The sequence below is a fragment of the Labeo rohita genome, unplaced genomic scaffold (assembly GCF_022985175.1).
Source record: "Labeo rohita strain BAU-BD-2019 unplaced genomic scaffold, IGBB_LRoh.1.0 scaffold_30, whole genome shotgun sequence".
NCBI lineage: Eukaryota > Metazoa > Chordata > Actinopteri > Cypriniformes > Cyprinidae > Labeo > Labeo rohita.
In genome coordinates this window covers 4,194,264-4,220,308 of record NW_026129217.1, presented here as the reverse complement: position 1 = coordinate 4,220,308, position 26,045 = coordinate 4,194,264, and the positions used below count along the sequence as shown (strand labels likewise).

Genomic DNA, 26,045 nt, shown 5'->3' with positions numbered 1-26,045 from the left:
AATCCTTCTACATACACATCTCCGGGTAATTAACTGTAAAAGTTCACTATACATGTTTATAAAGTATTTGCATATAGTTTTTTTTTTGTTTGTTTTATTTAGCATTTACATTACCGCAAATTACGTAACTCGGCGCCAGCTTCTGCCACTTCCAAATGAAGTCCCTCAAGTCTGAATGAACCCATCTTTAAATGTCACTTGCTTTGTTTCTGAATGAATCAGCTGTTTAAACGACTCCATTGAATGAATGACTACTAAATGACTCACTTATTAAGACAGTGATTTGCCACCACCTACTGGCGCTTTTACTTTAAAATTTAGGCCTAGTCTATCCTTTCTTTCTTTTTTTATTATTTCTTTTTTAATTTTTTAAGCTACTTTTTTTGTAATATCTACTCACTGATTTTCTAAATTAACACAATAATGGCTTTGAATTATCTTAAATAATAACTTTGTATTTCATTAATTGGCATATGATGTGTTAATTTTTTAATCTCAAAAATCTGAGTTTATTTTGATTAATTAATGGGCACATTAATTAATTAGATTTACAAAATACTGGCTTGATAGCCCATTTATATTTTAATATTGATAACAGTTTTGCTGAAAACAAAAAAGCAAAAAAAAATCCCACAAACTGTATACATACTATACATGAACTAAACCATATTTAAAACATAAACATACCTTGCACGTTCATAGCTGGGCTTTTCGGATTGTGTGTAAATAGTAGCCTAGGTTATGCTTTATTAATAAGGTATGCATTTTTTTTATCACTGTCTTAATGAATTACATTATGCTTCAAATAGTCTAATGGTTTTCAATGGTAAGAAAACGCTTACCTTGAGACTCTGCGTGTCGCGTTCATATTCCGGTTACATCTGTTTCCCAGTAGGCAAGACAATATAGTTTGCAACATTAATAAGGTGTTTACCGAATTTGGCCATACTTTTAAGCTACACCACCGTCTTCTTCCAGAAAGCCTATAGGCCTATGGAAGGATGCCAATTCAGCGTGTAGGGTTCATATTGTCATTTGCTTTCCTGTAGCCTACATAACCTATTTTATTTTTATTTTTATTATTTTTAATTAAGCACTGTCTTTGTTCATAGAGCCACTTATTTTCTTTCGGTTTTCAATGGGGCACAAAACAATTAACGTGCAATTTAGCACAAATCGCTTTTATTTTAAATTAACAAAAAAAAAAAAAAAAACTTTTTTTATTCTGGGCGATTCTGCTTTTCTGTAAATAGTAGCCTATATGTTTATCATTAATAAAGTGTGTCCTCCAGTGTCACTGTTTTAGTAGGATACGTTAAGCCACGTTAAGCGTCTGTGAAACTGTCCGCGGCCACACCCCCGCGCTAATGGTACAGCCCACAGCGCAAATTGTAAGGTAAAAAATGGAAAAATAGAAAATGGTTTAGATTTTATTTATTCAAATGATCATTTCTGAAGTCACAATTTAGCAAAAGTCAAATTAAAAACAAAGGAGAGAAAATGACAATTATCAATTTATAAAGTAACTAAAAAATTAAAAAAATATTTTTATTTATTTATGTTTAATTTTTTCATTTTTGCATTTGTGCCATATGGTCTGAAAATTTAATTGTGAAGCATTACATGGACCTGACCTGGAACTAATTTAGTTTTTTGTCTACAACTCAGCAAAAAGGTTTTAGTTAAAAACTGAAAATGTAATTATTATTATTATTATTATTATTTTTTTTTTACGTTGGGATATTTCCCTTGCCCTTCCATAGGATACCTTCTTTATCCCATTGGCCGCTTATTTTGTTTACCTGATATGATTGGCCACTATACGTTTTAAAAAACAGCGGTTGTTCACTTTTTGCCCTTTCATACCTGGATGTCAAACTCAAAATTGCTACTGAAAAAAGAAAAGGCTAGCCATTTGCGCATTACTTCTATACTTCAAAAATAGTTTCTATATGGTGTCCTATGTACCTACCTGCAAACTTTTAAAGCACTCGAGGGTTTTTTACGTTGATTTAATAGGGACTGATTTGCACTTTAGAAACTATAATATGGTACTGTCTTATGATCAGCAGCTGATTTTAATAGCAGAACAAAGAGCCTGACCTAAACACACAAATTAGCCACTGCGTGAATTGATAGCTACCGACTTTATGTACTTTAACACACAATGTTAAATTGCTGTTACATGATGTCTCGTCACTGTACTTTGTCTCCATAAAGCATAAACACTGTATTTTACTTTCAACAGTGTATTTTACTTTCTGCTCTCATTTATAATGTGCTGAATTCATTGTCGTACGTTACTCTTTTAGCCAATAAATCTGCCAGACCACATTGCCCTCTAAAAAAATGCTGTGTTATTTTTTAACCCAAATGCTGGATTCAGCTTGTTGGGTAATTTTATTAGGTTATTTTTAACATTTTTACCCATGCTTTGGGTAATTTTTCTGCATTCTAAAAATAGTGGGTTATGTTTTTTTTTTTTACCCAAATGCTGGAATGTTTAGCTTGTTGGGTTATTTTATGGAGTTATTTTAAATATTTGGACCCAGGTGCTGGGTAGTTTTTTCTGTAACTCTAGCTACTGGGTCATTTTAACTGTAAATACAAATGATGAACCCAGTGTTGGGTAGTCTGTGTCAAAACAGTTAAAACTGAGTACTTTTCTCATAGTTTTGTGTTCTGTCCTGAGAGAAAACTTTACAAATGGGAAAAGGTATGTATTACTTTGTATTTCTATCAATATTTCTATCTGTAGCCTCACAACTCACATTTTTCATTGTGTGTGTGTTTGTTTGTTTGTTTAAATGTTTGTTGCAGCTAACATCTGCTTGAAACACTAGCCTTCTACAAATGCAGCATTCACCAGATTGCACTCAAAGCGAACGACAGTGCAAGTGGACAGTGGAAGTTTCACCGCCCGCCAAACGAATGCATGAAACAGGGCTGAAATGCAACGGGACTTCGTTGTTATTTTTAATAATGAATACAAGACATTTAATGCACTGAAGCAGTTTTCTTCACACAGATTCTCACTGGCTGCTTGTACTACTCCTGTTACATCCTAAAATCTTTACTAAATGTTTCTGAAGATTTTACTCTTGTAAAAGACTGACTTGACTATAATTTTATGAATAATACTTGAATAATTTTTTTTAAATGAACAGTTCTTGTCCTATATATAAACCAGATTTTAGAGTGCATTTTTATCTGAAATGAGAAACCTTCAATAGGTGAACTGACCCAACACACACACACAAAAATGGGTTAATGTATAAAACCCAACAAGCTGGGTAAAAATAACCCATCATGTGTTCTGTCCAATTTTTACACACACACACACACACACACACACACACACACACACGTTTTAGAGTATACACATTTTTATTTTGTAAGTTAATTAACAACAAACAATAAAACCAAGTTCACATTGCTTCACAGTTTGAAAACCACCAACATATGTATTAAATTATCTTTGATTGAAAACACCTACTGCTAGTTTGAAATGTTTTAAAAGCCGTTTGAAAATCCAGTACTGCCAATACTAAACTGAATAAAGCTGTATACAAAAAAACAAAAATCGAATACAGGATGGCAAAATCTAAAAGAGGGAAGGGAGCAGCACGGAAAGACCTCTGGACTGCAGCAGGAGGAATTGAGGTGATAAAAAAATGTTTCACTTCTGAAGATATTCAGAGCAAGAACACTGCTTTTAATTCCCCCATATGGCACAGATTGGCCAAAACACACACAAAAATAGGCAATGGCTTTTTGTCATTTGGACTTACAATAGAAGGAACATCAGGGGGTTAACAGAAGAAACGGTGCTATCCAAAACACAACAAAATCAAACAGTAGGGGAGAGAGGGGAGTCTGTAGAGTCCGACACATTTCAAATGTCTGACAGTCCTGAGGAGGATCCCTCAAACCAAAACCACCACAGTGCCACAATCACTGAATGCCAAAATGTGCCAGAAAAACAGACAAAAACTGAAACAAAAACGGGTGATAAGCCATACAGATGTGTGCCACAAACACCAAAGAAATTTACAATACACGTCTTCAAAAGTGTGGAAACAAATTCAACCACTCAAATAAACCGAGAAAGCCATGGACCCATTACTTTTATGATCAGTTCAGAAAAAAAAAACCCTTTGCTGTCCTCTCCGCTTCATTTACCAGCACGTTAGAGCTATCAGGAGCCGAAAGCGCAGGAGTGTTTATTTAAATGTACGTGCGAAATGTACATTTTCCACCTGCTGGGCAAGGTACTCCTTTTCCATCAAGACTAAACCATCCAAACATCAAACAGTTATTCCTATAACTGTTAGCCGTGCTGGTAAAATCCTGCATTTAAAAAAAGAACAACATTTTAGACATGCCAGCAATATTAAAAGGGGATCAATTGCCAAAACTGTCATTCAAGGAGAGAGTAACAAATATTACAAGAGGCTGCAAAACACCCCTGTCCAAGAACTTCTGGCAGGTAACATCAGCTACAGCCTCAGTAAAAATATTCTTAAAGTAATTTCCCATGAAATCAAGAAAAAACTGCGAACACATGACAATATCCTGCTTGAGACTCAGCTCACCCAGTCGATCATCAAACATTGCGATATCACCTCATATTTTGCACCTGGATATGTCCAACACTTCCAGGTCAATCCCTTCAGAGTTCACCTGTATACAGAAACAGGTTTAAGTATTTTGGTTAGTATTCTCAGAGATAGATCCCCTGTCAGCCTTTACTTGGATGCAACTGGGGGTGTTATCTCAAGAATCCCAGATCAAAACAGAAGCATCCTGTACTACTCACTTACCTTGCCTGGCAAAGGAAGAGATGCTCCTCTGCTTCCAGTATCCGAAATGATTGCCAGTGAGCATTCCGTTCCCCCAATATCATTTTGGCTGATGCAGTTTCTCCTCAAACTGTCTTAATACACCAGTCAGCACATTCACAAAGTGGAGACCGACTATAGTTTGGCGATGATGCAGGCTGTCCTCTTAGCCTTCAACAAGGAAACCATGCCAGCTTACCTTGAGAGGACATCTGCCATCTGTCAGAGGCAAAAAACATGGCAGACATTAAACCCACAAGTTTTACATCTGTGCTCTGCCCATATCATCAAAGCTGTTGCTTCAGCGTTCCAAAAAAGACTGATAAGTGCCTGAAAAATTTCGCCACTTACGTTTTTGCAAGACTGCAAAACACAGTTAGCCTCAGTGATGCCCTTGCAATTTTCAAACCCTTTTGCACAGTTTTTATTGCAAGGAAATTCAGCCAAACTGTGAGAGAAAGTCTTGCATTTTTGGAGGGCCTAATTTCCAGCGAAGATGCCATTCTTCAGGATACAACAGAAGAGGTGCCTGAAAAGCTGGAGGTGGGGGACAGTTTATCTGCTACAACTGTTGGTAGTTCACCATACTCCAGACTTTTTCAAGGCATTCATGATGATGTCAAAGCCATTGTGGAGGATGAAAATCCACAACATGAAGAAAATCTGTATTACTGTCCAGAAGTAATCACCTTTCTTCTTGACAATTATATGGGCGTCTATCCACTCTGGAGTGGGGTTCTTCTTGGAGACCTCAAAAGATATGCCTATGACAAGGCAGAGTTGCCTATTCCAGAACATCACAAAAAAAGAGACACAAACTATCATGTTGAACAATGGTTTTGCATAGTCAAAACATCAATTCTGCGCAAGAAAAGACACCTCAGGCCAGCACAACTCATCCAAGCCATGTACAGATCCTTGAAGGGTCGGTATAAAGATTACATTATGAGGAACAATCTTCCCGATGATATCCTCTTGAGACGCCACAGACCATCAAGTAATGTGTCTTTCACTGAGGACAGGTGGGGAAGACGGCCATCAAAAAAACATAAAAAAGGCACTGTGAAATCACACTTTTACAGAGCACCATTTGAAATGCCCACACCTATGATCCAAAGGATAGCACCAACCATCGGTAATGTCACTGATGTTCCAGAAGGTGTTGCTGAAAAGGTAAATAGATAACAGTAAAGACATTAAGGAAAAGTTGTTGTTTACTAACTGTGCCGGTACTAACAACATTTGTTCAGGTCCTAACACCTACACCATGTGAAGTGAGCAAACCAAAAAGGAACCCAGCAATCAAGTGCATTGACTTGACAAATGAAAAGGACATTTCTGAAGGAGAGGTTTCTGTAGAGGTAATTAAAAAAATTTTCATTAATAATTGTAAATATAACAATTTTTAATTAAGCCATTAATTCTGACTTTGCTCTGACAAACAATATTCTAAGCAGGTCCCAACATTCAGGAACACAAACAATGAAAAAGACAATTCAGAATGTGTTGCTGAAGAGGTAAAAGGAACTTAACAAAATTGAATAATTTAATAGTACCTAAGCATCTACTGACAGCATTTTCTTCAGGTAACAACACTATGGAAACATACTGCAAATGAGCAGATTGTGGCTATCATTAAATCTGCTCATTACAGATGTGAAAACATTGTGCGACATGCTGAATTTTTGACACTGCGACCCCATGAGAGATTATGCGGAGAAGTGAGTGTAGTTTTAGGCTATAATTAATTGCAAGCTAAGCCTCCTAATTAAAATTAACAGAATGTTTAAAAGATAAAAAAATGGCTAAGATATAGATAAAAATATTTACACATCTTTTTCAGTAATAAAAACTGATGCACTTGATATTGTTGAATGTGATTAATTACAAATAATAAAAATAACGGTAAGGGGCTTTCAATGATATGAGGATTCTTAGCACTAATCTTTATATTGTTGTGTTGTAAAAATGTTTAGGTTATGGAGGGTTACATTCTTGCCATCCTCAACAAACATGATAAATCTGGACAACTTTACCAACTCAACCACTACATCACTGGGGTCATTTTACATGGAAAAAAAGAGGAAGTGGCTCGACAAGGGTTGAAGGATGTAAGTTCGTATACGAACTTACATCCTTCAACCCTTGTCGAGCCACTTCCTCTTTTTTTCCATGTGTGTGTATATATATATATATAATGTGTGTGTATAACTAATACTTTTACTGCAGTATGCTCTCTCTATATATAAAAAATATCATCATTCTGTACAGGTTAATTTTGAGCTGTATAGTGGACTGATCACATTTGTTAACATAAGTAACATCCACTGGATGTTTGTGGTAAGTGATGCAATTTCTGTTTTCTTAAACTACACTTCATCCATTTTCATTATTCTAACAGAACAGAAAGAAAATGTTGTCAAATAGATATTGTTCTTGAGCTTGAATGTTAGATCAGTTGGTGACATTAATTTATCAGATAGTATGTGGAATTTTCATTCATTCATTATAAGAATTCATGCTTAAGCAAAGTTTTTAAAATATTGCTGTATTTTTAACAGTACTATGGAGAAAAATGCAAGTGTGAAAGCTTCACTTTCTGTCAAATTTGTATACTGTCTTGCTAAAGTCAAATGCAGAATGGTGTTATGGAAATAAGCTAGAAATAAAAATTACATAAGGCCACTGAAAAAATGTTAAAAATGCAGAAAAAAATGTTAACACTTTACAATGTTCATAGTAATCGTATACAGTGTTGGGAAGGTTACTTTGGAAATGTAATAGGTTACAGATTACAAGTTACTTGATTTAAAATGTAATAAGTAGTGTAACTTTTCAATTACTTAATTAAAGTAATGTAACTTATTACTTTTAATTACTTTTTGATTACTTTTTCTAATATTTTCAACTGTTAATCATTTTGAACATTTAAACCAGGCAGAGTTAACCTTACAGTAGCACTTAACACTGATTACTGTCAGACTTTCAAAATCCTTTATCACTTGAATTAAGATTATAGTAAGTAAGGGATAACATACATCTTTATTTTGCAATAACAACTGGCTGAACGTACATTATCTCACTTATTACACAGCTGCTTGATAGATTATTTAGATGTTTTGTGTCAAAATTATTAGACACGAAACACAGATCTGAGTTGAAACATTTGAACGCAAAGCTTCCATGAAGAAATCAGTTGCTAGCAAACGGCAAGTTCAAATTAGACATTTTAGGGATACAGTGCAGTCCTACCAGTTTTCTTACACAACATTTCACCATATAAGTAATTAAGTAGTAGTACTAGTTTGTTAGTTATCTTATAATCCATTACAATGTACAAAAAAGGCAGCAGCTGCGTTTGTATGAAACAATAGAGCAAGTCCACGGTACTAGGATGACAGAATTAAGAAATTGTACACATAATATTGAATTAAGCTTTAATATTTTATTAGCTAACCAAACACAAAGCTTCCGCCAAGAAAAATTATCAAGCATATAGCACTGACTTAAGTTGCCCCGAAAGAAAGCCACCACAAATTCAGACTTTTTTTTTACTTATATTTTTGGGCTTTTTATGCCTTTTATTGTGATAGGACAGTAGAGAGATGACAGGAAAGATCTGGGAGCAGAGACGGGAGCGGCAAAGGACCTTGAGACGGGGAATCAAACTCGGGTCACTGTGAGCACAGTTGCGCTATATGTCATAACAAGATCATAACATAAATAACATCATAACAACAAACAGTTTAATAGCTATGATACTGGGTTTGAAAGCAAATGTTTGCATAGTTATGACAGAAAACACTAGCATCTAACAATGCCTTGGAAAAAGCAATCTATCGAATATATCGAAACAGTTATCAAATAAGCATGTGTCCTATTCTGTGTCCTAAACTCCTGAAACATTGGTGTCTCATTTTAGAGCAGTCAATGCAATTTATGAAAGAAGTCAATTAAATCTGTAAGTGAGGGGTGGGTGTGTAAAAGAATTCAGATGTAATCCCCTTTGTAATCACTAGCAATTTTCAAAAGTAACTAATTTAATTACATATTTTTTCTCAGTAACTGTAACTAATTACAATTACATTTATTTTGTAATTAAATTACGTAATTCCGTTACATGTAACTAGTACTCCCCAACACTGCTAATGATGCAGTTAGTGACCTCTGTTAGTATAATTACTGTTGTATTAAGAGTGTACACAGAGCAGCCTACATACTCCTCAAGAATACTGAAGCTGACTTATGCTCATAAAACTGCAAATTATTTTCTTAAGTAAATTTTTCTTCACTTGATTGCATCTCTGACTCCTTGTCTTCATTCAGCATATCTGGTCATTGGATCATAACTGTAATTTCCCTACACTATGGTGGCATAGGGGTTCAGAGTCCTGTGGTTGAGCAACTGGCCTAAAGGCCTGGGACTTCTTTCTCACTTACAATGTAGTATTATTTCCATTATTTCTTACTTATTATTTTCTTGTTGTTCTTGACAGCATGCTAACTAATTATGCGTATGTGCTGTAGTGTTTTAAGACTTTGATATGTAAATGTATTTATTGTTTGTTATTAAATGTTTGTTTACTATTATGATAAAATGGCTAAAAGGCTTTGTAGTCTATAAAAACTATTAATATGTTTTATTCGTTAAAATACTTATATTGTAATGTATCAAATCTACATAATGAAGTTATGTAGATTTGAAACTTTTAAAAATTAATAAAAAATACACAAAATGACCTTTCACAAATCCAAGTGGTGTAAGATGTTTGTCAAGACTGTGTGAAGATATTACATCTGGTGTGACATCATCAGGTCACATGACCGGGAAGTTGGATAGATTTGTGTATTTCAATAAATCAATAAAAATACGCAAAATGACTTTTCCAAAATCCAAGTTGTGTATAATGTGTTAGAAGTTTTACTGAATGTAGTACAGGTGTCATAACAACACCTGTTTCTATCATTTAAAGGAAAATGTACTATGTACTATGTAATAACAATGTAACAATTCATATTCAAAATCACATTCACAGCTTACAATTATGTATTAATGCTTTTCCATGTAATTCACACCTTTACATTTTATTAGTTTGATACTTTGGATGTTTTGGAATCTTGGAATGCATACCTTTTTTATTATTTTATGCACTTTTGAGACAGTCCCTTAATTTGCTGTGCGAAATTAGAACGTTCGTTATAACGTAAAACCAACTTTACTGCACTGTAATTGCAGCCTATCCAAGACAAGACGAAACTCACTCACAGTCACAGCGTTCCAACCCACGCAGTTCAAACACAGCTGATAACGAACGGCATAGCAAACATCCTCTACTCGTCCACTGTGCAACCAGCTTAAGTCCTGTGACACTGTAATCTTTAGTCTCGTCGTTTCATTTTGGGATGTTTTAAACGTCTAAAGTCTCCAGGGGCCGGTTGCACCAGCTGGGCGTACGCCCGGTTGTAAGACTAGGCTGGACATAAAATCCGCTTTAAGTCGTGCGTAGAATTTATACCTGTTGCACCATCTTGGTGTAGTGCCACGTCTGAGACTGAATCTTATAGCTAATCAAAGGTAGGCGTAAAGTGAAAAGTCACGATTTGCTCGGACATGATTCGTTTTTAATTAATTATTGCAGACGCCAACTGTAACGTTTATGGTCTTTTCAGGCAGGATATTGTGGCCTATAAACAATTATTATGGGGAGGGGTCAAGCAACACATGCAACCAACGCGCAAACTTTGCGCAAGAATTATAAAAGTGAAAGTAAAAAAGAAGCTACGGCTAACACTGCATAAACGGCACAAATTCTCTCAGAGACAATGAGAGACGAACCTACTTTACCATGCTGACAACGGTATATAACTGTCTTAAAGTATTCCCTTAATATTTCTATTCAACATCTTGCTGGGACAGTATAAATGCTTGGCAATCCAATAATCGCAGTAAGTTTTGTGCTTATTTTTAATCAGAAATAAAGTATCAGCTTTCAAATTATGTCAATTCTATCACAAACTCTACAATTTATAAATGTAGTTTTTCAGCCACAGAAAGATGCCAAGAAGCTAAAATGCACAACTGTCATGTAAATTCACATTTACCTCAGGAAACCAATTCATTGTACATAAACTCGATAGCAAGAAAAAAATAACTCTAGAGAGAAGCATTGTATTACATTCATTATATATTTATTTAACCTGTCGCCTTTATTTTTAGTGTTAGTCTTAAGAAATACGTCATGGGAATGTCCAGGGAGACCTCAGATACGCAGACATTAGGAAATATTTTGTTAATGAAATTATTACGTGGTGGCTTCACTTGTTATGATGTCTTCAGCAATTTAATTAGTATATATATATATATATATATATATATATATATATATATTAGTAGTTGTAGCCATTGCAGCGTGGGTGTCGTCTCAGCTATCACTGCGGGAGAATGTGTTTGCGTGGACGCAGGGGCGGATCTAGAAAAGGGTGGCAAAGGGGTGGCGTGGGATCTATGAGGGGTGGCAACACCAAAGCAAGCCCCCATGCCTAGTTTTAGGGGATTTATAGTCTGACATACACAGCTGTTTTCACAAATAATGCATTACCATTAGGTAATCATCCATACTGTTCAGCTCTCTCCTCTCTCCGTTGTTAGGATGCAGAGATTCTGATTGGTGTCTAATGTTTAACATAGTTTAACTCATTGTTAAACTTTTTAAGAAATGTGTCTTTGTTTTGAGAACTGAATGAATGGTTCAGGAAAATGTGCCAACTAAAATCAGTTATGTTATGTTAACAATCGAGAACTACTAGATTATACGACTAGATTCTTACTTCTGCTATCAGTTTCCGTAATCGGCATCTCCTTATGGATTTCATGTTAGTGATTCGTCAGATTTGGCATAAAGGCCTGTATCTATGATGAAAGTGGAGCAAGCGGTCGGACAATCGGATCACCAAAGAATTACGCGATGAATCTCAGACGTATCTGGGGGGGATTAGATTTCTCAAAGGACGAGTTAGCCGAGAAGCAGTAATTATTATCTGATTTACGAACAAATGTAAAAACAATTCGTTAAAGAACCGGGCGGTGCTTTGTGTCTTTGACTCAAAAAGAACCGGTTCATAAGAGTCATTTGTTAATGAAGCCGATTACACTGGGCGCGCTATGTGCGCGTGCAACCATCGTGAACAGTTTCTTGAAAGACGTGTTTTTGCCATTATTTTACCTGGGGTGGCAGGTGGGGTTGCAGAGCTTTTTCTTAGGGTGCCACCCCGGTAGATCCGCCCCTGCGTGGACACGCATAGTCTACGCCGGGCGTAATTGCGCCTGGTCGTAGTTTTAGCTGGTGCAACAGGTGTAAATGTTTATCATAAAGTTGGACGTTGCAAAGCCCAGCGTAGGGCTTACACCCAGTTTTTTACATCTAGCTGGTGCAACCACTCAAATTTCCTCAGCTTAGGCTCTCTGTGTATCAGAAAGGAGCCATCTCTCACATGCCCACACACCTGCGTCTAAATGGATTTGATTTTCTCCATTTCTTCCCAGCTACTGTTTCCTACTTGTTGCATTGCATTAGGGGCTTTGTCGTTACAACAATTCCTAGAATTGGAAATTAACTTCACTGACGGCATAGTGGCTAAATAAAACTAAATAGTAATATTGATACTGCTACTGTTAATTCTGAAAGCATGTTTGTTTTCTGCTTCAGGAGGTTGTGTTAGAAAACTTGAGACTTTGTAAATGGTTCCATTGTCCTCCTTGGCCTGCTGTATGCACTGAACATGGAGTACAACAAAGACTTAAAAAATACTTCATAGAGTTTATTTGAAGGTTTTCTGAATAGGGACTGAGTGCAGCAAACAAGCACAAACTGTGAGGAGCAAATTTTACTAAACTTTTAAGTGATATTTACCCTTAAGCTCACAGTGTCTCTTGTGAGAATGCTAAAATTAATGTGAAATTTCAGTAAACACTTAGTAATGCACCTTCCCCTAGTTATTTCTATTTTATGTTTTTAGAAAATGTAAATCTGTATTCAATGAAAAAGAAAATTAGCTACAGTACAGCTAATATAGATGCAATTATTTTTGAAAACCTGTGTATAGACATGAATTTGTATTTGGGTTTAACAGACTTTCCTTGCCTTTTCTGTTAATGATAGTTCAGATAGGGAGTCAGGAAATGCATCTCATAGTAGCTTATCTGACTATGCTTATTCCTTCTGTTCAGTACATATGTATATTTCACTTATGTTCTATCATAATTACACAGATAAGGATGTGATTTGTCACACAGCAGTGCAGATAAACACAAATTTGAAACCTGTGTGTCACGAGACAACATGGTTAAGAGGTCTGAAGCTGTGGAAACAAAAAACAAAAATAGGAAGCCCCATTAATGCCTTGAAAATCACATTCCTGAAAGAACCAGTAGTTTTGAAAAAAAAAAAAAGAAAAGAAAAGAATGATGAATTATGTCATTACTGTCTGGCTGATTGCAATTTTATGTAGTTACTAGATAATACTAACAGTATCTAACAACGAAAGAATGCTATAAAAAAAAGAGTTATTTCTGTTCACCTAGTCTTGATATTATGTTGGTGTGACCTAAAGTAGGCAGCTCATTTAAGACATATAAAGTAATATTGTGGAATAAACCCCATTAATTAAAATGTTACAGTATGAAGCACATTTAGGTTACCACTTTTCCAGTAAGAAAACATGTAGCATTTTTTCTTAATATCTTAATGATTAAAGACAGAAAACAGAAAACACTTTCTCTTTACATTGTAAAACATTATTTAAAATGTTTTAGTGGCACAGAATATGATTTCATAGTTTATAACATCCATAAGGAAGCCTGGAATACAGGAATCAAAGTGAAATTGCACTGTTGGTCATAAAAAACTAAATAAATAATGAAAGGGATAATACAGTGAATAACAAAGATCCCTTTACTTAAAGGTGAAGTCCACTTCCAGAACAAAAATTTACAGATAATCTGCTCACCCCCTTGTCATCCAATATGTTTGTGTCTTACTTTCTTCAGTTGCAAAGAAATTATGTTTTTTGAGGAAAACATTTCAGGATTTTTCTCTATATAATGGACTGCTATGGTGGCTCGAGTTTGAACTTCCAAAATGCAGTTTAAATGTGTTTGTAAACAATCCCAGCTGAAGAAGAAGGGTTTTATCTAGTGAAATGATAAGTTATTTTCATTTAAAAAATACATTTTAAATACTTCTTAATCTCAAATGCTCGTCTTGACTTACTCTCCTTGAACTCCTTGTATTCTGGCTGAAGACAGTTAGGGCATGTTGAAAAACTCGGATCGTATTTTCTCTCTCAACTTCAAAAATCATTTAAAAATCATCCTACATCACTGCAGAAGTACCCAGTGAACATGCAAATAAGATCAAACACCCTTAAAAAAGGTAAAACAGCAATATCGGACGATCTTGAAGTTGAAGGAGAACATGAGATGGAAGTTTTTTGACATACTCTAACTGTCATGAACCAGTAAAAATCAGTCCAGGCAGAGCAAGACAAGACGAGCGTTTGACATTAAAAAGTATATAAACTGTATTATTTCTTTACAACTAAAGAAAGAAAGACATGAACATCTTGGATGACAAGCGGGTAAGTACATTATCTGTAAATTTTTCTTCTGGAACCAGACTTCTCCTTTAATATAAGGATAGACCAAAAATAAAAATGATGTGTATTATCCAAAGTTTGTACATTTGCCCCAACATATAAACTTCAGATTTGGTGACTTTCTGAAAGCCCCCAAATACGGATATATACCCTGATGATGAACTGTGCCCAACATTTGAAAACAGGATTTTGTATAGGATCCGTAAACCAATCTCCCAAAAACCAGGCATGAACAAATTAGTCTTCTATAGAGAAGGTTTATAGTGAAGTGGAACCCCAGGTATTTGGACTTGTATGGCTTAATATAACCTAAATGATCTCTTTTGCTGGAAATTAAAAAAATAAATAAATTAATTAAAAAAAATCCACATTGCATTTGCATATTTTAGACTATGAGGGGCACCATTATTTCGATGACATGAAATGGTTGCATTTGGTGAGCTGCTGGCGCTACCTATTGCTATTTTTACCATAAAAAACTTGGAATACACAACTGTAAATGTGATGGCAAAGTAATTTTTTTATTATACTGATCACAATTAAATGTCCTTTTTCCTGAGTGAATGTGCTTTAGTTCTGCTTCACGCAGTTCACAAATGAATGGTCTCTTTCTCATGTGTTTTTTAACATTTCCTTTTTGGTTGAAATACTGTCTACATTGTTGGCAGACAAAAGAGCTCTGTTGTGAGCTCTCACGTGGACATTAAGGTTTCCTTTACCAGTGAAGCTCTTTCCACACAGTTCACAGGTGTAAGGCTTCTCTCCAGTGTGAATTCTCATGTGGACATTAAGAGCTTGTTTATGTGCAAAACTTCTTCCACACTGAGGGCAAACATACGGCTTCTCTCCAGTATGAATTCTCATATGACATTCAAGACTTCCTTTTCGAACAAAACATTTTCCACACTGTTTGCAGGTATGAGGGTTTTCTCCAGTGTGAGTTCTCATGTGCCTGTAAAGGTTTCCTATTTGGTTAAAGCTTATTCCACATTCAGGACACAAGTACAGCTTTTCTCCAGTGTGAATTTTCATGTGTGAATGAAGGTTTCTTTTTCTGTAAAAACTTTTTCCACACTGTTGGCAGGTGAAAGAGCTCCCTTCAGTGTGAATTGTCAAATGGACTTTAAGGTTTTCTTTTCTGTGAAAACTTTTCCCACACTGTTGGCAGGTGAAAGCACCTCTTTCAGTGTGACTTGTCCTGTGGAGCTTAAGTTGTGCTTTTTCAGTGAAGCTCTTGTCACACAGCCTGCAGCTGTAAGGATTCTCTCCAGAGTGAAGTTTCGTGTGCCTGTTAAAGCTTCCTAGCTGAGTGAAACTGTTTCCACACTGTTGGCATGTGTAAGGCCTCTCTTTGGTGTGAACACTCATGTGGTTTTTAAGGGACACTTTTTGAGCGAAACTCTTTCCACACTCTTGACATGTATAAGGCTTCTCTCCAGTGTGAACTCTCATGTGGACTTTAAAGTTTCCATGTTGACTGAAAGTCCTTCCACACTGTTTGCAGGTGAAATGACTTTTATTCCCCGTCTTTTGAGCTGTTTTTTCTGAGGATGTCTTTTCAGTTATTAAAGCGTGCTGTTTCTCAGACTGATCATTCTCTTCCGTTTCATTCACTACTTCACTCTGATCTTTCGATGCAATCAGGTCTGGAGTGAAAAAAGACAAATACAAGTCAGCCACAGTTTAAATGGCATAAAGCAATAAACATAAAGACAAATATAGCTGCAAGCAGCAATTACCGGGGTTCGAGCATTTAAGGCCTTTAAGGTGCTATGCAAAGTTATTCAAAATGAGATTTGTCATATGATATGAAGATCTAATGTTTGTTTGAATAGATGAGCATTTTTTAACAGTTTGAAGCCATTTACCATAGAAATCTTGTGTTTTTAAAGCCTTTTTAACTGTTATAGCGCCACCTATGGTCCGATCTCCACAAAACATTGCATGCTTGTTAAGAATCATCTGGCACATAGTTTAACCAATTTTCGTAATGTTTTGAGTTTTTGTTTAGGTTTTATAGGCTTTTGGGTATACGTGGCCACGGCCCTTTTCTAAATGACCTTGTTATAGCTAACCAAATGACAAAATTCAAAATTTTTTTTGATAATTATTGATCTAGAGAGTCCAGAGAATATTACTGTAGTGGTCTGGTCAAGATTGAGCGAAAAACCTAGTACTAGTTCGCAAAAGTAGGTTTTTAACATATTTGTGAATATTTAATGAACGACTTGAATGACAGCAATGGTTCTTGAGGCAAAGTTGTTCAGCATGAGGAGATCTATCAAATGATATGAAGATTTAGTGTTTGTGTGAGTATATGAGCACTTATTTAGCCATTTGAAACCTTTTACCATACACAGCTTGTGTTTTTGAAGCCTTTTTAACTGTTATAGCGCCACCTATGGTGCGATCTTCACAAAACTTTGCATGCTTGTTAAGAGTCACCTGACACATGTTGTCACAAATTTTCATAAAGTTTTGAGTTTTCGTTTAGGTTTTATAGGCTTTTGGATGTATGTGACCACGCCCCTTTTGTAAATGACCCTGTTATAGCTAACCGAAGGACAAAATTCCACATTTTGTTGATAATTATTGATCTAGAGAGTCCAGAGAACATTACTGCAGTGGTTTGATCGAGATTGAGCAAAAAACCTAGGATTAGTTCGCAAAAGTAGGTTTTTAACATATTTGTGAATATTTAATGAACGATTTGATTGACAGCAATGGTTCTTGAGGCAAAATTGTTCATCATGAGGAGATCTATTAAATGATATGCATATTGTGTGGATGTGTGAAACACCACGTGATTACAGAGCCATAAAACTCATTAGCGCCAACTAGTGGCCGATTACTTTCAAAATTCTTACAGTCCTTTAGGACCATGAGTCGAACATGCCCAGTGAGTTTCGTTCCGATCGGCCTCCATTAACCTTGTCTAATAGGTGCTCAAACTTCATCGGCCAATGGCGGCCATGTTTTTTGAGATACGCCAATGTCCTTATAGACACTTGTGCCATTTTGGACAAAGAGACTGCAAACCAAATTTCAAGTCAATCGGACCAACGGTTGCGTAGTTTTAGTCGTTATTATGTTTTTTCAGGCTTATAGCGCCACCAAGTGGCAGAGCTATGCAATTTTTTTTATTTGACCAAAGACTGAGCTTATACACATGTGTACCGAGTTTGGTGTAGATATCTCATTCCATTCAAAAGTTATAGCCAAATGTAAGAATTTGCTAATGTTAGCATATAACGTTTTGGCATTCCTATTCGACCGCGAGTCAAAATTTCAACTTTTTTTTGATAATTATTGATATTCACTGTCCAGAGAACATTTCAGCACTGGTTTGGTTCTGATCGATCGAAAAACCTAGGACTAGTTCGCAAAAGTAGGTTTCGGACATAACGCCATTTTGCGTAAAAACCGTGCTCTGTACGAAAAATCTGCGCCAGTGCACTTTTGTGCGTATTGACCCAAGGATCGCAAGTCTACGACAAAAATTGTACGAGCTAGGGCCAAAAATGTAAAAAAATTTAGTTTTTTGCGCTGTAGCACCACCTTTAGGCCAATTTGGGCGAGACTTTGTCACAGAGGTCCTAAGCTGAGCTCTACCTTCTGGCCAAGTTTCAGCTCTCTAGGCCTTACGGTTTGGTCTGCACGATCAGTTTTATGAGAAAATAATAATAATAAAAAAAATCCTTACAATTACAATAGGGTTTCAGCACTACGTGCTCGAACCCCTAAATATTAAAGGGGTCATCGGATGCCTATTTTCCACAAGTTGATATGATTCTTAAGGGTCTTAATGAAAAATCTATGATGTACTTTGGTTAAAAATTCTCAATTGTAGTGTACAACAACACCCTTTTTACCTTGCCAAAATGAGCTCTGCAAAAATCAACCCTTGGGCTCTGCTTGCCCTGCCCCTCTCTTCTCTCTGTGGAGTGTGTTTTGAGAGATTATTTACTTTAGCTGCATTTAGCCGCAAACCTCGCTAACTAGCAAGTTATTAGGAAAGGCGATCGCAAAGATTCATAAAACCCTTCTACTCACTTTTGCTGTAGGTGAAGCTGGATCACGAATGATTTGCGCAAACATAGACACAATAATGTCGATCGGGAGCCGCATTTGCTTCACAAACGTAATCTACTGCATCTTCAGCAACTCAGATGTCGGGAGTAAATGACGACCACTATGTTCATTATTACATCCAGCAACACAACACCTCAATTGGAGATATTCTTGTCTAACTTACATCCCTGCTCCGGCATCGAAACAATGGAGGTCGGACTGTTACAGCTGATCTGAGGTAAGACGCTTATGTCAATCAACTACCATGGGAGTGGCCTCTGTCAGTGTGACGCCACAAAAAGGGGATATTATTTTTACAGATTAATTAAAAACCACAGCATGGATTTTTATCATTATAGGGTAGATTTGTACATACACTGCCAACACACATAAGTGTTGAAACAACATGAAAAAGTGAACTTAGCATCTGATGACCCCTTACCAAAATAGTGTCCTCTCAACTATGTTCAGTAATTGTATCTGAGACATATTTTTCAGTCAGGATTTAGGCAAAACAAGACCCGTTACAAATGACCTGCTTTTGGCATCTGATTGTGGCTACATCTTTTTTCTAGTGTTATTACATCTTTCGACAACACAAACCATGCCATTCTTTTGGATAGCATAAAAATGATGTATATTGACATTTGTGGATAAGCATTAGCATGGTTTACGTCCTATCTGTCCAACTGCTACCACTTTGTGCAAATGAAGACATGTCTCGTCAAACACATGTATTGAGTGCCACAGGACTCAATACTAGGTCCTCTACTTTTCTACTTTAATATGCTTATTCTGAGGAACATTTGATTTCAGTTATGTCAATGATACTTAGTTTTATAGTTCCTAAAAATTTTAAAGTTCACAAACATCTAAGTAGCGTGTATTAATGATATAAATGACATGGGATGGCTAATAATTTTCTTATATTAAAATTCTATCAAAACAGAAATACTACTTTTTTGGCTTAAAATATTTTTGTGTAAAGCTGTTCTGACGTATATTTTCGAATTCATGAAAATGTTTGTATTTTCAACATGTTAGCTGGCATGAAAAGAAATATACACCTGCTCCCTGCCACGTGTAAATTGTGCGTAAAACGTTCTGTGTTCTTTTTGCAAACTGGTGACACTGAATTTCAAGTTCATTTACCCTTGCCCTCTTTTGGATGTTTATTTTTTTAATTATTTATTATTTTTGTAGCTGTGTTGATAACTTTAAAATGCAGCACTCCTCACTGTCACTATTTTCCCAACCGTATAGAGGAGGGGCAGGACAAATACCGACCAACCATCCTACTTGTACAATGACTGCCTAACAACAATGAAGAAGCATACTACTGATACGTTGCTGTACGCCGAAGCATTTTCAAACTCCACCAGCTGGTCGTTGGAAGAAGTGCGCCTGACATTTTTTCAACTGGCTAAAAACTCCTTGGTGGACACATTATTGAATATTTATTGTGAGGCATATGGTCTATTAGTCTTTTTTTTTTTTTTGCATTTATGCAATATACTGGAGTCAAACCTGAGAAAGTAGACAAAAATATTCCACTACGTTCCCGGACACGCAATTTGCGTAGCTGCAATTTATAGACAGGGATAATGCTAATTGTGAATGAGCGTGCACGAGCCCCCTTATTTACAAATGACTGAAATGCATTAATGTATACAAGTTTAACTATCAAATTGGACGTTTAAGAAGCGTTTGAAAAGAAGAATTTTTGGGACAGTCTGTTTTACGCGCAAATTACTCATATTTATGCAAGTTTAATGAATAAGGCCCAATGACTATAAACAATTCTTATTACAATTTTGGGTAGACATTTCTAGCATTTTCAAATGCATGTTATAAACATCTCAAACTCACAGCATATTCAGAGATGGAGTTTGTGTGCAGCAACAAGCCACTCTGAGACACTGAAACACTGGATCATTTACACAAGGAACTACTGTGTAAATGAACAAAGTAACTTCACTCTGAAACAAGCAGTGCATCCAACTTTATTTCTTATTTAATTGAACTGCATTTGTTAAGCAGCAAGTCCTCCACCATCTCCTTATTCTCAACCAATGAAATATTGCATAAATTGCATTTCACTTAAATGCTTGTTTTGAAGATTTTGCATTCTACTTATGATATTACGCTAGATATTAAATTTTGTGAAGGAGGGCCACTGGTAGTAAGTGCTAACATTGTGTGAAAACAATCCGATTAGAATACTTTTCAATCCACAAATCCACATTTACAATAAATTTACTGTAGTAACACTAACTGTAACTGTGATATTGTGGCATAAAAAAATATAGGCCAAAATAGACATTTTTGTTGTAAGCAGATTTGTGTATATCTTTTTAAACTAAAATGTTTTTATAGACCAAAAACCTGTGGCCCCATTTAAAAAAAAAAAAAAAAGGGTGTTTTCACACTCAAGTCCTCTTTAAAAGAACCAAACACAAACCCCTTAAAGTGGACTAAAAGGAAGACCAATTGAAAAAGGATCCAGTTCTTTGTGTTCACACTGTTGCTGTTCCTGAAAGAGGACTCCGATCCTTTTTTGGTCCACTTAAGCAGTGATGGTGTCTCAGACCTCTTTGTGTTCAGACTGTTGCTTTTTGGATCTAGTCCAGTTCTGTGTTTGATTGCTGACATTAAGGCCTCCAAAAATGGAGCGAATTGTGGGTGAATAATTTGTAGAGATCTGCCAGAAAACGCAGTCAATATGAACAGCTGAAATGGAAAAATTAAGTGAGCCCAGGCCGATTTGTGTTCACAATGCATGTTTTTAGCAAACCGTACCATTAGCTGAAAGCGAACCGTACTTGGACCACCTCCCGAGATGGCCTTGGTTCATTTTACTTCTGAGGGGTCTGAGATCATTTGGAGTGTTCACATATGGGCCAAAAATCATGAAAACCATGCTCAGACCCCTGTAAAGGACCAGCACCCTTAGGCTATGTCTACATTAATCTGGATACATTTAAAATGGAGTTTTCATTTTAAAACGCTTTCTGTCCACACTAGCGTTATCCAAATGTTTCTAATCCACACTGACACGTAGGAAACGTTAAATTCACCATACTGCGCATGTGTAAAAACTCACTGAGATGATACAGACAGAACAGACATAATAAGTTTTCACGCAATTCTTGGCAGGATCATTTTATTTACGGAAATATCTCATCATAAACATGGATATCTATTGGTACAATATGCGTCACATGATTAAACATGCGTCATCGTTTTTAAAAGCCTCCGTTTTCACAGTCACCACTACAATGCCAAAACAGCGTTTTCAAATTTATCCACTTTGGAGAGCGTTTTCAAAAAGCTCCAGTTTCCTTGACCAAAAACACTGTTTCAGTGTGGACGAAAGGCCAAAACGGAGAGAAAAAGATGCGTTTTCAAACTAAAATGTATTAGTGTGGACATGGCCTTAGGCAAGTATCAGATATTAAATGTCAGAATTTTTTTTTAAAATAAGACTATATTTATATTTTTACATGACTACAATCAAAATAATAATAATCAAAACACTGCACGTTACTTATGATACTAAAAATTATAATACTTTCATTTCCACTGTTCAAACTGTGAATAAATTACATATAGAAAGTGAGCAAAGAACTTTTACATCAAAGAATATTATCACTGACTTCACAATGAATGAAGCTGTCTATACTGTGAAATGAATCGATTATGTGACGTAATCTCTTATTACTTATATGATGGAACATAAGCAGATCTAATTTAATGCCAAATTTGATACTTCATTTTCACTTTATTTGTGAGAAGCTGTGATTTCCTGTCATATTTGCCTCAAGCCCCTGTTAACATTCAACCTGTGGTCCAGCCTGCTTCAAGGAGGTTCAACCAATTCTGAGTTAAAACTTAAACTCTCGAGCTGACTTACCCTGAGCTTCAGCTTCAAAACAGCTGAATTGAGTTTGTTCATTCAGCTCCGAGTATGCATACTTTAATGTGTTTAATTCTCAATCTCTGTTATAGTATCAGAGGTGAAAACCGGCAGAACTAATATAGGGAATATAAAAATGAAGTATAGAAACATAATTCAATCAGTTAAAGCTTTAAGCATAAAAGGTTCATAGATGTAGGCTACAAGACTTAAGAAACATTTGACATTTTCTATTTCAGTGTGCAGCAGCTTTTTCCACAATCTAATGCTCTTTTCACATAATTAAATGTTCTCTAATCCAACCTGTTACATTTCTTAATTAGAGTAATGAAATTAACATTTGACTCCTACTTAGACGGCAAAACAGGGACCAGCAACTGCACCAGGACCACTGACATATAAATACTAACAGAGATGAATATAGGACTGACATACAGTAATCAGCTTCATTTTCAGTGCAATGATGGAAATATGCATGTCATCAATGCATCCAACCACATCAGGAAATCCTAATTATTCGGTTACTTTCAGAGGTCACAGGAAGATGTTATCAAGTGAACTACATTTTATTTTCAGATTAGCCTCATTTAAACAAATTCCTACAACACCTGCAGTCCTGTGTAACCCCTCTGACATGTTTGTGCCCAGGAAACAACAAAGCACACTTTCCTTATCGCTTTGCATACAGTGGCCTTACTAATGTGCTTTCCATCCCTGATATATAGAAAACTACCATTTAAAAATAGGACTGCATGTGGATATGGCAAAAAACTACAAATTAATGCAGTCTCCTCATCTACAAGATCCTGTATAAAAGAACATGCTGTTTTTGTTACTTTCACGATGTCTGCATGATGAAAACATGCACAGTGAATGAATGCATCTCCACTGCAAAAATTGCTTTTCTTACTTAGTATTTCTACTTCTTGTTTCCAGTCAAAATATCAAAGGACTCAATCAAGAAGCATTTTCTTCAAGAAAAATGACATAAGGTGTTTAGTCCTGTTTCTTGGGAGAAGAGAAAAAATGAATGTTTTTTATTTTGCAAATGATCTGCCAATGATCATTTCCCATCTACATTAGGATGATTTTTCTTACCTCACTGACAGACATTTTACTTGCTTTAGACAAAATGCAGTTCATTTTTCCCCACCAAGAAACAAGACTACGTATCTTGTGACTAGATATCTAATATCATTTTTCGTATATAGAAATGCATTTAAGCCATTTTTAGATATTTGTAATTGAAATAAGACGGAAACACTAATTAAGAAAAGCATTTTTGCAGCGTGAATGAATGAATGAATGAGATATTTAAACATCACTTACTCCATAAAAAGAAGGAGAGGACCAAAATAAACCCAGAGTTTCCCTCATTTCAGCGCATGTGAATCTACAGTAGCTAGTGCAAACATGACCTAACAGTGAATTTGGCTAACCAAGCCAATGTAGTGGAATAATAACAATACACAGTCTATTCCATTGTAACTTCAAAAGAGACGAGACAAAGGTTTGATTTGTGTTACACTCCTGTGTAAACAGAGCTTCTCTGCAATAATTCCAATGAATTATGATTACTGTAAGTGTTTCTTTAGGCTACTTTAATATTATTGTCAATTGTGAATGATCTTCTCAGGTGCACTAGCTAGGCAGCATGAGTATTTCTGTATGATCTTAATAAATGTCATGTCAAAACAACAACAACAAAAACATAAAAGACCAAATGAGTTCAGCTTTGAGAATGAAAACCAACCTGTTTGTTCCTCAGTATCTTCGTTTTTAACTCCTGATGTTTCTTCAATCCTCATGTCTGAAGTCTCCTCTTTAATAAACGCCATCTTTTTAATAGTGTCACACTGATGTCAGTTGCTTCAGCAGGAGTTTGTCTGTGTGTGTGTAGACAATCTGTCAGATTTAGGATGAGAATAATTAACAGAAAGAAAATAAATCCAAACTAAATCTCTGCATGTGTCTCATTCAGCTCCCTAGTCAAGTGTTCAGCTCTCTGATAAAGGAAGTCAGCTCCGTTTCTCTCATCACTATCTGCCGTTGACTTCGTGTTCACTATAAACTGATTTATAGGGAGTGAAATGAGACGCACTTTTCTGTCAGTCACGTGTTGATGCGCTTTACTTACACAGAATAATATTTATTACATCACTGCAGTGTTACATACAACAGTTAATTAATTTTACGTCGCTTGCAAAAAATATAAAATTGTATGAGCGTTTTGTATGAAATAAATCACAAACCTTTCTTCATCCGAATAACAGATGCAGGGGGAGGCGCAGCCTCATGTCGTCACATCGCAACGGCAAAATAAAAGTCCTGTATAATGCCTTCATGAAACTTACAATCATATAAATTTGCATGCATATATACATAAACATAGAGGTATTTAAATACACGTTTCCATTGAATTGCTGAAAATAACTATCAATGACAGAGTGTAATACATGAGAGGGCACATTTTCTAAAAATTGTTTTACATTTATGATTTAATATTATTAAATGAACTTGATTATCCTGTGCAGAAAAAAGAGGAAAAAGAGGATTTTTTTTATATATACAGCATCAAAATAAGTAATACTGCTTTTTCTATGTACATTATAATGCTTTCTGTTTAATGTTATTTTCTGAGCAAAATAACAAGTTTTATATATTTTTACAATGATTTACAGAAGACACCCACTATTCAGTGTAACAATAGTTATATACTAATCAGGCTGATTTAGAACAAGAATCATTAGATCATTAGATATTGTTGAGAGGCAGATTCTTGAAGCAGATTTTGACATATTGGGGTGTCAGAAAACAATGATACTCTCATCATTCTGGAACCTGAGTTGGAAGACATATTGTACATTACAGTACAATAGAGTGGGGAAATCACTTGATCCAATGTGAATCAATTAATGTTTATTAAACTAAACTATGGTTAAAACTTTGGTTGATTTTTGTGTTTAATTTCAGTTTTAATTTATTTGATATTATCCTTTTATATTTATTCATAAGTAACATTCAAATGTTTAACAACACTTTTACACATTTGTTGTTGCTTTTTTTTTTTTTTTTATTAATGTTAAATTTCTTTTCAGTTTCAGATTTGTTTACAGTTTTCCTTTAATCATATTTATGCCTTAAGTAACACTCAACCTCTCATTGTGTAATGTATAAACTTAATTTAAATTTTTTTAAGATGCTGTGATGATGAAACATCCTGGAACCACTTCTGGCCAAATTGATACAGCCTTAAACTGCAAATTGGCAGAGCTCCGAACCGCATCAGAAAAAAAAGTTGAGAATTAAAGTAGTTGTCATTTGATTGTTTAGTGTTACTTCACCCAAAAACTTCAGGCATCAAAAAGTAAAAATGTAATAGAGCTTTTAGATTTAGTCTTTTCCACATACATTAGCATGTGTCCTGTTTAACTTTATATTTTTATTTTATAATTTCTGAACAAAAAATAATGACCACCATATATTTTTACTCTCATTTTACAGAAGACGCTCACTAATATGCCATTCAGTGTAACAAGTTTTATGCAAAAACATCTAACCAG

At 35.5% G+C, this 26,045-nt stretch overlaps 1 protein-coding gene and 1 long non-coding RNA gene across 2 annotated transcripts in view; both read right to left on the bottom strand.

Moving 5' to 3' along the window:
• LOC127160184 (oocyte zinc finger protein XlCOF6) overlaps positions 1 to 24,548 on the bottom strand; it is a 500,603-nt gene extending 476,055 nt beyond the window's left edge. Inside the window, exons 1-2 of the mRNA XM_051102838.1 lie at positions 24,236 to 24,548; positions 15,215 to 16,141 (exon numbers count right to left, since the gene is read on the bottom strand). Of these exons, the coding sequence (XP_050958795.1) occupies positions 15,215 to 16,141; positions 24,236 to 24,320 (1,012 nt within the window). The 5' untranslated portion in view covers positions 24,321 to 24,548. The remainder of the gene's footprint in view (positions 1 to 15,214; positions 16,142 to 24,235) is intronic.
• Positions 3,399 to 5,764, bottom strand: LOC127160200 (uncharacterized). The gene is made up of 3 exons (XR_007826665.1): positions 5,193 to 5,764; positions 4,824 to 5,060; positions 3,399 to 4,683 (listed from the first exon to the last, which is right to left on the bottom strand). It is a non-coding gene; the product is annotated as an uncharacterized LOC127160200 (long non-coding RNA).
• Positions 24,549 to 26,045: the final 1,497 nt, after the last annotated feature.